This window comes from Heliconius melpomene, chromosome 20 (genome assembly GCF_056956725.1).
Source record: "Heliconius melpomene rosina isolate 202511_hmr_F chromosome 20, ASM5695672v1, whole genome shotgun sequence".
NCBI classification, from domain to species: Eukaryota; Metazoa; Arthropoda; class Insecta; order Lepidoptera; family Nymphalidae; genus Heliconius; species Heliconius melpomene.
Window position 1 is genome coordinate 10,497,633 of NC_140408.1, and position 12,975 is coordinate 10,510,607.

The 12,975-nt window shown below is 34.0% G+C and overlaps 1 protein-coding gene across 14 annotated transcripts in view; it reads right to left on the bottom strand.

Annotated features, from left to right (window-relative positions):
* mmd (disintegrin and metalloproteinase domain-containing protein mind-meld) overlaps positions 1 to 12,975 on the bottom strand; it is a 370,022-nt gene that overhangs the window by 37,286 nt on the left and 319,761 nt on the right. For all 14 annotated transcript variants that reach the window (XM_085204490.1, XM_085204489.1, XM_085204483.1 and 11 more), the window contains one exon: positions 3,252 to 3,391. In XM_085204490.1, coding sequence (XP_085060616.1) covers positions 3,252 to 3,391 — 140 coding nt within the window. The remainder of the gene's footprint in view (positions 1 to 3,251; positions 3,392 to 12,975) is intronic.

The window sequence follows — 12,975 nt, forward strand, 5'->3', positions numbered from 1 at the left end:
ACGTCGTTGTATGTTCCAAAAAGCCTTTGGGGAATTTAATTTCGCTTATGCTCCGTATGTGTGTAGCTCATGTGGCAATCGTTTTTCCCTAAGTTATTTTAAAATTGCGTTTTAATTGCGTTTGAATGGTTTTTCTCTTTTTACGCATTGCCACTGTTTTCATTAGGAGAAAGTAGTGTTAAAGTTTGTTCTTTATTTTTTATCTAATTTTGAGATACTCTCCAGTAGTGCAGTAGTTCCATAAAGTAATGTAATTTTTTCGATCTTTCCTCACTTTTCGATTAATTTTCGAGACGTTTAACGCTACACTTTCTCTTGTTATCAAAGAAAGGAAATAAAAACAATTATTCCTAGTGGGAATCAAACTCTCAACCGTTTCGTCCACGGTCAGACGTCTCGCGGCGCTACTAAGACCTCTGTTATTTATTTTAAAAGAAATGTAAATACAACAGTCCTTCCAGTAAATAAAATGGTTAAATAAAATATGGTTTTTTAAATCACTATTCTTCAAACATTACCACCACTGCACTCAAAGGTCTAAAAAATATATCCAAATGAAATATTTAATTAAATCTTTTGATATTCCTCCAAAGAAGAATCCAATAAGCCAACCGGTCGTTATACTTTAAGTCAATTCGAGACGAATCGAAATGCCAAAGGTACGCTAGCTATCATTAAAATGTTCCATGGGACGTTATCACAGGCTCATCAGATAAACTGTGATTTCGACTCGGATTTGTGAGCAATTTCTTCTTTTCAATATAGATTTTTAAGAATTTGGAAAGAAATATTACTGTCTTAATGTTTGTGTTTGGGTATGTTATAAATGCTAATTTTTAGATTTTAGTTTCTTTTTAGCTCCATGATGTATCCTGCACATATGTGTATATAGGAAGCAGGAGGGAAAGAAATGTAAAGGTTCCCTAATTTCTGCTTGAGGAACCTATTGCCTCCATTCCTTGCATAAAAAAATAGTTTTAAAATAGAAAAACAAATATTTATTTGTAAAATAGATTTTTTCTCATTTTACAACATTTTTCATTAGTAGATATATTACGGAGTGTCTTGACACTAAAATTTATATCTCTTCCTCGTCTGCAAAGCATGGTTCTTTATCTTTACAAATGTGTAAAACTATTTTTTTTTTCAAATAATTTTACTTTTATTCTGTATCCCGCACATAGATAGTGTCCATAGTGTTAGGATACTCCGTTCCCATTACGACATTTCTGTTACTCATTTTCCTTCGAATTCTGGAGGCACTGTGCCTTGAGTGTAGGAACTAACGCAACGTTTTGCTACGTTACCAGAGCGAGAAAATGAAAATAGAAAATATTTCATATTTTATATTTTCATTTGAGTTTTTGTTCGAATAGAAATCGAACCCACGACCTGTAACGTTTCCTGTAGCACACTTGTGCCCCTGCGCCAATTCTGGTTTCCGGGCTAAAACAATAGATGCTAACATAAAACCTAAAGAAACTCTAACATCTTACCCAAGACTACATTTACAATATAGAATAAAAAAGGTTTTTCCTAACAAATTGGAATCGATTGATTTATGCGGCGTTACTCGAGACACGCACAATGGTCCCTAGTCATATCGATGTATCGAGATATCGTGTATTTTTCAATTGAATAGGGATGTGCCAGGTCACAAATGGCCTCAGAATGTAGCTGACAAAAGGGCAACAGCACGTGACTAAAGATTCCATCTCTAACACACCTATTAGCGTTGTTTACGAAACGTCACGCATTTACTGGACGTGTCACGTTTTTTACAGATAAAATATTGCTTAATATACTATAGTGTAGTGTTCTAATTTTTCTAGGAATATTATTTATTTTGATTCTCGGATTTAGGTCACAAAAAATTTTTGAAATTAAAATTTTACATCGATAATATAAACATTATTAGATCGATTGAAATTAATTAGTTTATAAGGAAACCATCTTCGTCTTAATATTTAAAAACTTCAGGCACCAACATATAGCAAGGTATACAGAGGGAACCTAGAAATACACACTCCTGGTTCCCCGTATTTAGTGGCGAAGCTAAAACTCGCGTTTCTTATTAGTGTAATGAAATGAAAATAATTCTGATTCCGTGCCACAACCGCGTCAATGCTTACACAATCTATCTCAACGATAACATATTCAATAAAAAAAAACTAAAGAGAAAACTTCAGAATCGTGCTCATAATTCTCAGTCCACAAATCCCAACTGTTCCCCAACATTCGCGAACAATTTTTCTATAGGAATGGAATTCATCAAGAAGTTCCCGTACGCTCGGACAACGTGGAACTAAAAAACTCGTTTGGTAACTTCAGGCTGACTGCATTATTCACTTTGCGGGTGCCTCTGCTATCATAAGTAGTTTATATTGAATTTTCATATTTTGTCGAAAAATGAATGTCGGCATGTCGATAACGCTTTTGTAGCATAAATTTGTCCTTTTCAATTGTTATTCTCTAATTCAATACTTCTGTTTGGTTCGATCCAAGCTTGGGTTATTTATTTGTTTTTGTTTTAGTTTTTACTGATCAAAGTTCAAGATAAAGTACGGTGTTAAGTTCTACATTCGTATCTTGTCTAGGTTTTCTCTGCCTACCTGCTTTGTGTGAAGCTACTTTTTTAATTCAGTTGAATTGACTAATGGCGTAATTGATTACGAAGCGCCCTCTAATTGGCGTATCTGAGATATAAATAGATATCATCCCATTGATTAATTATTTTTAATAATTATCAGCTATATCCCACACACAGCAGAGGAGGCAGAGGGATCCAGGTGTTAAGACACTCCGTTTCCCACGTTTCTATCATTCATTCGTTGATTCATTATCTAGTCAAATGTAAAAAGATTCAATAAATAAATAGCATATTAATTTCAGTTCAATGAAAGTAATTTCTGTATTGAATTACCCATAGATATTAATTTAGTTCGTATTAATTTGTATTTAAATACCTAGTAGTATCTTGTAATATGTCCAGAACAAATGTTGTCTGCGGCGTGACCTATGTGCGTGACATTTAATTCATTTATCATATACAGCCCCGACATGCCTATGTAAATAGTCGTTTTAATCTATACTAATATTACGAAACTGAGTTTGTTTGGTTAAGCGCGTTTATCTCAGAAACTGGTGGTTCGAACAATTTTTTGTTTTGGATATTCAGTCAGTCAGTCAGTCAGTTAAAGCTAAACAATACTAATCTAGGATTAAAATAAAACGTTACAATTTGTACTCACGTGTATTCCGCAACGTCGGTTAACAAAGTTTGATGGTAGGTAATGTGTTTGACACGTCTATTCTTGTTCCTGTAGTCGAGCTTGTTGCCACACCCCTTGTTCACTTTTGTGCGCGCCTCAAATATCACATGAGGGTGCTTCTGCTGAAACAAATCGACCAAAATATTAGTATTTTGGAATTGTTGTTTAATTTATTAAATTTAGATTTCTAGATATGTTCTTGAGGTTACGCAGCAGCTCACGGTCTGGCTGTAAGCGTGACGGTTGTGGGTTTGAATCTCTCTCGGGGTGAATTGTTTTCATTTTCTCGCTCTAATAAGAAGAGATAAATGAGTTCTGTCTCTCAAAACACAATCTCGTGATCGAAAAATGGGTAGAAAGTGGGGAATGCAATATCGTAACAGTAGGTTTTCTCTGCTTAGCCTACTTAATGTGGGATATAGTATAAAGATAAAACAAAAATCTTTCTTTTTTTCATCAAAACAAATATTATTTTTCTAATAACGTTCACTTACGAATTAATATAATTTTATTCCAATATATTCACAATCTTGTTGTTATTGTACAACAGTACAGTAGTAGTATAGATATAAAAGCTAATTGAGATATATTAAATACCTACATAAACCCGGGAAATTAAAAAACAAATTTTAATTTGGATTTGAACATCTTAGCATCGGGACCAGAGACGCTAGTTCATGAGGGTTCATCTTAATAGTTCGTCTTTACCAAATGCTGTAGTAACCATCTTGTACATTTCTTTACAAATTTTCATTCTAATCAGGATAAAAGACTATTTTTTAAACAAAGAGGATCAACATATAATACAAATGAAACAGTCTAACAAAACTTCACTTGAATTTCTATCAATAAATAAAAGTCGTTTGAACGTTTAATGCAAAAAAGACAAGATCCGAAGAGTAACTGATTCTTTTGAAAGTAATAAACTGGGAAAAGAACGTGCGCTGAGTGACGAATGGTGCCAAATATAGGTCAGGTCGAACTTGATACAGGTGCGTTTCGTACAAAGTTGTATTGGAAAATTGGTAAATACCAATTAAGCAAAATGGTGAAATTGGTGAGATTGATTGGTAAATTTAAATTGTTTATCAATTTCGTTTGATATATTTCTAAATGGAAAGCTTCTGTACAATTATTTTGTATCTGACTGCACACGATCGATGGTAGGAAATTAGAATTTTGTTTGATTTAAAAATTATGAAGAAAATAAATATATTTCCTTTGTATGGTTCAGTAAAATTTTGATGTTATTTTTGCAATTAAATTGTACATGGGTAAGTAATCACTAGAAAGACGATGATAAAATTGTATCATCTCTACATCTACATTTCCAAAAGTATAATTGTGGAAAATTCCAAAGTTAAGTTCCACCATAGTGGTGAAGGTGAGGAGGACATGGAACTCCACGTCCTCACCTACATGAGAATTAAAGATAACCTAAATTCAAACGATAGGACACACAATCAGTATTGAAAATACATAATGAGGTTTAAAATTTAACCATTCCACATATCCATACATACTAAAGAGGTGGTATAGTATACGAATCTCGGTTCGTCAAGACAATTTGATTTCCCCCCATGTACCGTGTAAGTGCCTGTGTATTGAATAAAATATTGGTGTGAGTGATGAAAGCCTGAACACGAATTTACTTTCCATTCACCGCTGTTGCCAGGTGAGGTAATACATAAATTGAATTAAAGGTCCAATCACGTTCGATTTTGTGAGAGAAGGTTCAGAATGAAAGGCTGCCGGTTTTACGACGCGGTTTTTAGCTTAAATATTCTGGATTTTTTTTTCTTTTTCTCATCATAAGATTGATGGGGATGTTTTAAAGTTTATATCACTTTTTACGATGGATGATCGTAAGTACGCAGTGGTGGGTCGAGTGCTAACTAGAACTAACTGGTGAAAATAAAAAATGTTTCGAAATACTTTGAAATTGCGTTTGAAAATTTGATAGTATCAGGGTTCCAGTCTGCGTTACTTGTTAATGAAGCTATACATTTCTAACGGGCTAGGAGGGTCTTAATTCGAATTAAATAAAATGTACATGTAAAAAAAACACAAATTCACATTTTATACGGGAGCATAGCAGAGTAGGTAGAGGGCACCTGGTGTTACGACAAAAAAAAATTGAGCGGAAAATAGAGAATGAAGTTCTTCCGAATGAAGTTCCATTTTCCGCTCAATTTTTTTAGAAAAAAATCTGTTACATTTCTAAAATTATTTTTTTCTTACATCTCCTCATCAAGATTAAGCGGACAACCGTGTGAATTGGCCAATCTGACTGACCTACTTTTAGTTTAGTTGAAGGGAACATTTGGGATCTCTACATATCTAAGATGAAATCTAGAAAGTTTTTTATATTTTCAAGTAATCAAAGATATTTAGTTAGGTGGAGAATGAAACGTATAATAAAATCGTAAGTGCCTTCATTGATGAAAGCAGAAGAACTTATAGATATTTAACTATACATAACTTTGATAGTTGATTCAATTAGATGAGTACAGTTAATTAAAAGATATATTTTCTTATCTTTCCGTTTCTTTTCTTAATAATATATAGAATTTGTAGTTTCTTTTTGCTTCTATCTTTATATTTTTATTTATTAAAAGTTATATAGTAGAAGATGTAGTTCTATTTGGAACGGACATTGGTGAACTAAATTTCACCCAAATACCTAAATAGGCAGATGAAACCTATTATTAGTCTAGTAGATACATATATAGGACGTTTTACAACTATACATTAAACGTATAGATAATTTATTATATCAACACAGCAAGATGGCGGCGACGGTCATCCCAATGAAACATGGTAGCAATTTTCCGTGTAAATACGCTAAATTGGTCGTCTCTCACCTCGCGTTTCGCCCGCTATACAATTTTTTACCAGACCATTGCACTTTAGTTCAGTTTTTTCCAGTTTATATAGGTTAATGGTATGTCATAATACGCATATATTGTTTTAGATTGGCATTTTGTTTACGTGGCGGTGTGAATAGTGTTATTTATGGTGTAGCTTTTTGTTGTATACAAAAATGTTTGATATCGTGTAACTTAGTTTTGTTCGGTTAAGTTTGTAGATTGGAAATGTATCTATAAAAATAGTCCGTTTCTCTTAAAAAATAATAGCTTCCGCTTCCTTAACTCAACACCTTTCTTTGTCTTTTTACCAGAGCGAGTAAATGAAAATAATTAATTTCCCCGATTAGCAACCGAACCCATTACCACGTGCTAGCTAGATTCTGTGTCGTTCCTTCAAGGTGCAGGAAATGCATTAGAAAAATAAACTTTAAATCCTCTTTTCTTTTAATTTTCCTGAAGAAAAACAAAAGAATGTTATTTTAAACAGTAAATATATAAGTTTATAAAATAAATGTTATACATACACAAAAAGGTAGTCATCTCGTATAATGGACAATGTACGCTTTGCATTCTGTGAAGTTTAATTTAGTTTCAGACTAAAATTGCAATTTAGATTTTGCACGGACAATTTTCTATGAGTATGTTGGAATTTATTTTTAATTTCTTGTCTCGTGCGGCGTAATTGAACGCCGTGGTTTGTCTTTGAAGGAGCGAAGAAATGAATAATTAATTTCTTTGAGTGAACCAACCACAATTACGTTTATATAAACCCAATTCCGTTACGGTGCTTCAAATTTTTAACATGCGGCGTTACTTTCAACATTTAAAACTCGAAAATTGGGCTTTAAAACTAGGGAATGGAATGCCTTAACAGTAAGTTCCCTTTGCTTCTCCTGTTATTCCGAAAAAAGTGTGACGCTGTTTTTTAAAGAGAAATTTCAGCAGATTTTTTTATCCTTTTTTAAGTTCATATAGACAAATTTGGATCTAAATTGGAGAAACAAAGTTTAAAATTACTTAAAATTCTAAAAATCCCGAAACATTTTTAATTTTTACTCTCCCAATCTATTTGAATTTCACTAATATAGTCTCTATAGATGAAGTTTGAGTTGGAATACATGAAGTAACTAGTACATTAAGGGGTTATGATGGTGCATAATCAAGTTCCTAATTCAGTACTGTATATATCAATACGTTTAGATTTCGGATATAAAACGTATTTAAATTATATTAAACGTAATTTAGCCACGTTTTTGTGGAAGTTAGGTCAAATTCATCTAACTTCTGTCTTTCATTACTTAGCGTGTTTAAAGGAACGATCCTTTGGTATTTTTAGCTTAAAAACCGACACTTTTAACTGAATAGCCAGACGGAACCTATGGTTAACACAATTTGTTTCACACTTATCACTGAAATTTCAAGACATTGCATGGTGACCGCTCGGAACTGAACGCCGCGCTTTATCTTCTTACCTGGGCAAGGAAATTAAATAATTCATTCCTCCCATTGGAAACCGAACCCACAATCGTCGTGTTTTACGGGCCCTGTGACATTGTGCCACGAAAATAAAAATAGTATCATTATACTGCAAATAGAATTGTGCCTGGTCCCTTGAGAACGGAAAGTGTCATATTAAGGTATTCTTTCGGCTGTCTGATTATTCGTAAGAAGCTTTCGAAAGCGTCGACGGATTTACATTTTGGTACGTTTTTAGATATTTTATTTAGAAAGTTTTGTTTTGTATTTGTTACTATATTATCATGGATTTAGAAGATATTTGATATAACTCGATAGTTTTAAAGTCGGAAGTTTATGTTTTTTTTTGCTTTTATGTTGAGTTTAGCCATTTACCACATAATGTCTAGGAATTTCGGCGGAAAGTGGGAAACGGAGTTCCCGGTAAACGGTTCTGTCTGCCAACTTTACTTCATGGCTGCGGAAAAGTTAGTTTCTTAGCCTTACGCTTTATCCTTCTTATAGCAACTTGGGCAGGGACCTATGAAGAGACAATTCTTACCACTTTCTGCCTTAATTCGAGACATTATGAGTGGAATGTGAGAACTCAACACCTGGCTTTGTCTTACTTCTCACAGGCAAACAGACAAAAAAAAAAATTAAAAATCATTGGTTTTGGTTCTATTACGTTACAAGCTGTTCGGAGTTGGCAACCCCGTTCACTACAATATTGTCATATATACATATTTGTCCTACATATTAGCCAGTCTGAACATAACATAATTGCCCTACATGTATAATTCTACTATAGTATATCTAGATGCAAATGACAGAAACTCTAACTAACCACGTAACTGTCACTGTAGTGTGCACTTCTGGAATTTCACTTGGTTGCTGAACTTAAACGTTTGATTTAGCAGCGACTGTAGTTGAGTGCTGCGGTGTGATTCGATTGTTGACTTCGCTTCAATATGGTTGCTAAAATATTATGCCGTTAGTTTTATTACGTAGTATATATGTTGATGATGATGATTAAATTACATAATGGGTGACTGATTGATATTTGTGGACCTTCGGTTGGTGAGTATGACTCGCACTTCGCCGGTTTTTTCTCATTCAGTAAGGGAAGATAGAGGAAGACGTTAAGACAGTCCGTTTCATCCATTCTTCTAAATTTTTTGAGACATTACGCAACGTTGTTGAGTGTTGGAACTTAACTCCGCACTTCGTCTATCAGAGCGGGGAAATGAAAATTATTTAAATTATGATGCCGGTTGTGGGGACACCAATGTGCGACTGTAACATTTATAGGAAATATTATTCAAAATATATAATAGGATCTCCAGCTCTAGGTCTGGTACCGTTAACTAACCGCGTTATTGTGACCAGTTCATCGTACCATTCACTGTCGGTTCTACTGCTACTCGTAGATCCGACAGTTATAAACTAATTTTCTTCAACGTTCAGATTTTAATAGTTTTAGTAACTTAAAATTATAAGAATTCTAATATCCGTATTTTGCAGGAATATATTATTTATATGGCTGTGTCAGATTTTTTATATACTTTAATTCTTTGTTTTTCGTCCATATTCAAGACACATGAATGATGACTGGCGGAACTCAACGCCGTACTTTTTCTTTCTAGAACAGAAATAAAAATAATTTATTCCTCCGACTGAGGTTCAATCCTCTAGCAACCATTGCCTTATAGCAACCAAAATTAGGTAAACACTAGATTCTTTCTTTATACATATATGTACACATTTTCAGGGTACATGGGAAAATAAACATATGAAAAAATATTATTCAATCTTTTCATCAACCATTTAATGTGATATAGTATAATTCCTCCGCTTTTGTACCATTATCTAGTCCATATATTAACTTTGACCAACCTCTTAAGAGCGGGCATTTAAAACTGATTTAAAACACCTTTTAAAATATGCATTGGAAACGTTAAATACATTTCGATTTCACAAGTTGAAAACTCTTGAACTATGGTCTCACGATAGCAACTTGGCGTAACTCTGCCTCCTTACCTTACATTCTGATATATGAGTTATAGATCGACCGACTTTCACGCAGCCCCTTCGATATCTTATTAAATCTTTGTGTTGATAGATTTATGTGAGTGGAAAGGAAGGGACATTAATCCTGAGGATTAAATGCAAATGTAAAATGGAGTATATAGGAATAACGACGTAATTTAAGTTAAAAAAAAGTGATTTAGAATAATTTTCATTTATAGTTCCTATTTATAGGTTTGGCCCTGAGTTAGTTCATTCATTCAAGTATAAATTTACCGTGCTGGTACATCGTGTTTTAGGGTGATGAGGTCAGTGTGGAACCTGGAACTTGCGAGTCAAGGCTTGTTTAAAAATATTTCTATACTTTTAATTGCACCTAATTTAATACAAAAATGTACAAATATGTAATAACTAATAATATGTAACTAATAATATAATAGCACGAAGAAAATTCTAAAAACTTCTACCTTTGCGTGGTCACCATCATAATTTCAACAAACGGAGATTATTAAATTAATTTTCGCTCACAAAATCAAGAGCTAAGCCGCGGGAAGACGGAAGTAATTCATAATTTTGCAAGCTAATTTACGAGGTTCTTATCAGCTGTTTTAAATATACCATATTTTGTCTTATAATTTTAGTTGAGTGGTTAAAAAATTAAAAGCTTATTTTTTAATTTTACATTTTGTTTTACGCGTGGCACTGTGTGCTGAGAGGCGGGACTCAACGCCGGGCTATGTCTTTTAACATTTATAGGGAAATATTAGAGATTGTGATATTAGTGTCTTGATTATTTGTAACTCTATATATTCAAAAATATAATTGTTTTTGTTAAAACCGATAATTAATGATGGCTCAAGAATTCCGTGAAAATTGAGGGATGGAAGTGTCTTAATAAGAAACGGAGTGTTTTAACGGTATTCAGGTTCCCTCTTTCTTTCCTGCTATGTGGGAAAAGTTAAAAAAAGGGAAAACAGAAACGATTCATTACCCAGATGGGAATCGAACTGACAACCACGCATTTACAGTCTGTCATACGTTATTAAGTCAAGTAATATAAGTGTTACCCCTAACTCCTAACATCCTATAAATTCAGTTAACCAATTCATTGGTACCTCTAAAACCCAAAGTGCTGAAAGGTCCGCACAAATGAGCTAAATACGTCATAGTGACATTGACAGAGCGAGAGAAGAATAGGCTATCGGCCAAATGGATGATGCTATATATAATCAATGTGTAGCAAAGTTTTAGTTTCAGATACTTTGTTTTTAATAGGCTATTATTAGTTTTAAATCAAAATCAGCTTCACGCTGTATCCCGCACACAGCAGGGTAGGCAGAGGGAACCCAGTGTTAAGACACTCCGTTTCCCACTTTCCGCCAAATTCTGGAGGCATTGCGTGATGAGTGGCGGAACTCAACGCCGCGCTTTGCTTCGAGACCTATTATGTTAACACAATAAGTTTTCTATTGTCTTCCTCTCGTAGAAAATTTTTAGAAATGTATGAGCGTGAAAGATATAACTGCAATAAATTTTCAATTTATGACAAAGTTCTAATCGTTGGATCGACATTTATACGGGCGACTGTTTGAATTTTTAATCTCCACTCGTATGGGAATATTACAGTCATAAAACTAGTCAAGATAAATCGAGGGCGCACTTTAGACTCTTCAGAATCACTTTTCCATATGGGTTGCGGCCATATATATTGTTCTTTTTTCAGCTTCATGCTTTATTTTACGCTAGTTGACGATGTAAAACGGAAAATTTTGTTCTATTTCCTTTACCGACACAAGGACTGTCCAGAAAAAATACAGAGAGAGACAGAGAATTTGGAACTAGGTTTAGCTATTAATAGAGACAAAACAAAGTTGTACTATGTACCAGAAATAAAAATACATATTACAATAGCTTAGCTTGGTCTTTGGAAAATCGGTGGTATTACCAACAAAATCAAAATACGTAATTAATAATCATGTATGGCGTGAAAACCAGGTACATGAAAGCAAGAGAGATGCAGAGGATTGGTACTTTAGAAATGTAGTGCGGGAGTTTTTCTTCTTAGTATCCACTTGCTAAAAATCACCTGGATCGAAAAATTACCACCAAACCGCCGCACAATTGAGGCTGTCGTCTCTACACGGCTTTCTATAATCTGCTATCAGTGTGTTCTGAGCTTCCTTGGGTATGTAATCAGGCGTGGAGACAGCACAGCCTCAAAAAGCTGGTGATTGTCAAGGACAAACAAGGGAAAAGACCTAGATCTTCGGACTTCCAGCAGTTTCGCTTATACATTGTCTGTTAGTCCTAACAACTTGAAAAAAAAATGTCACATTATCCCAATTTAAATAACGACCACTGGATTTTTCCAAAAGAACATTACATAATCGAATAACACACATTCACATATAAATAAAATGACGACAACCGGAAATAGAACTAGCACCCCTAGTGCCATTATAATTTATTAGCCTATTTTTAAAACGTATACAAGTAGGTAGGTAGGTACCAAGACATTTATACCGGGCAGTTATAAATCTTCATACAAAATAGGGGGCAAATATTTGCGCTTTTCGTGGCCATAACTCAACCGTAGTCCGGTTAGTAATAAATGTCAGTTGCCCAATGGAGTGTATGCACGTGTTATTTTGGCGTTAAAATTGTGCGTAACATACACTTTGTTTCTCTGTTTATCTTTGTAAAAGAGGAATTAGTGATAAATTTCTCTACTTTATTTTAAAATTAATGTTGTTACAAAATCGTATACAAATAAGCACTTTTTAAGAAAACGTATCAAAATTTGAACGTAGCGGGATTTGAACCGATGCCTCTTGTATACCGTCCAAGCACTCTCACAACTAAACCATACAGTGACGACCCAATTCGAAATTCTTATACGTTTATTACTATCTAAATAAAGGCTTCGACAGCCTCAGGGGGCCTTATTAGGCGTTCACACGTCACCGCTCGTCTATCATAATGTAATTGTTAATACATACATACATATATGCAATCCCTAGAATATTGGACACAATATATTCAATTAATACGGCAAACGTTTCTATTAGTTATCTCAATTACAACAATATAATATTACAGTGTCAGGTATATTAGTAGGATGATGCGCAATATCTCAAAATTGGGAGGAAGAGTAAGAATGTGGTAACGGAGTGTGGATCCAGGTCCTCATGTAGAACCCGATAAGCACTGAAAGCATTAAGCTGATTCTGATATATTTGTACCTGATTCTGATATATTTGTAATAGAAAAAACTATTTAAGAAAAATTATGATAGCGTGAGACCAGTCGCGAGGCCAGACTGTAAATGTTTATTATGGTGTTCTACTGTA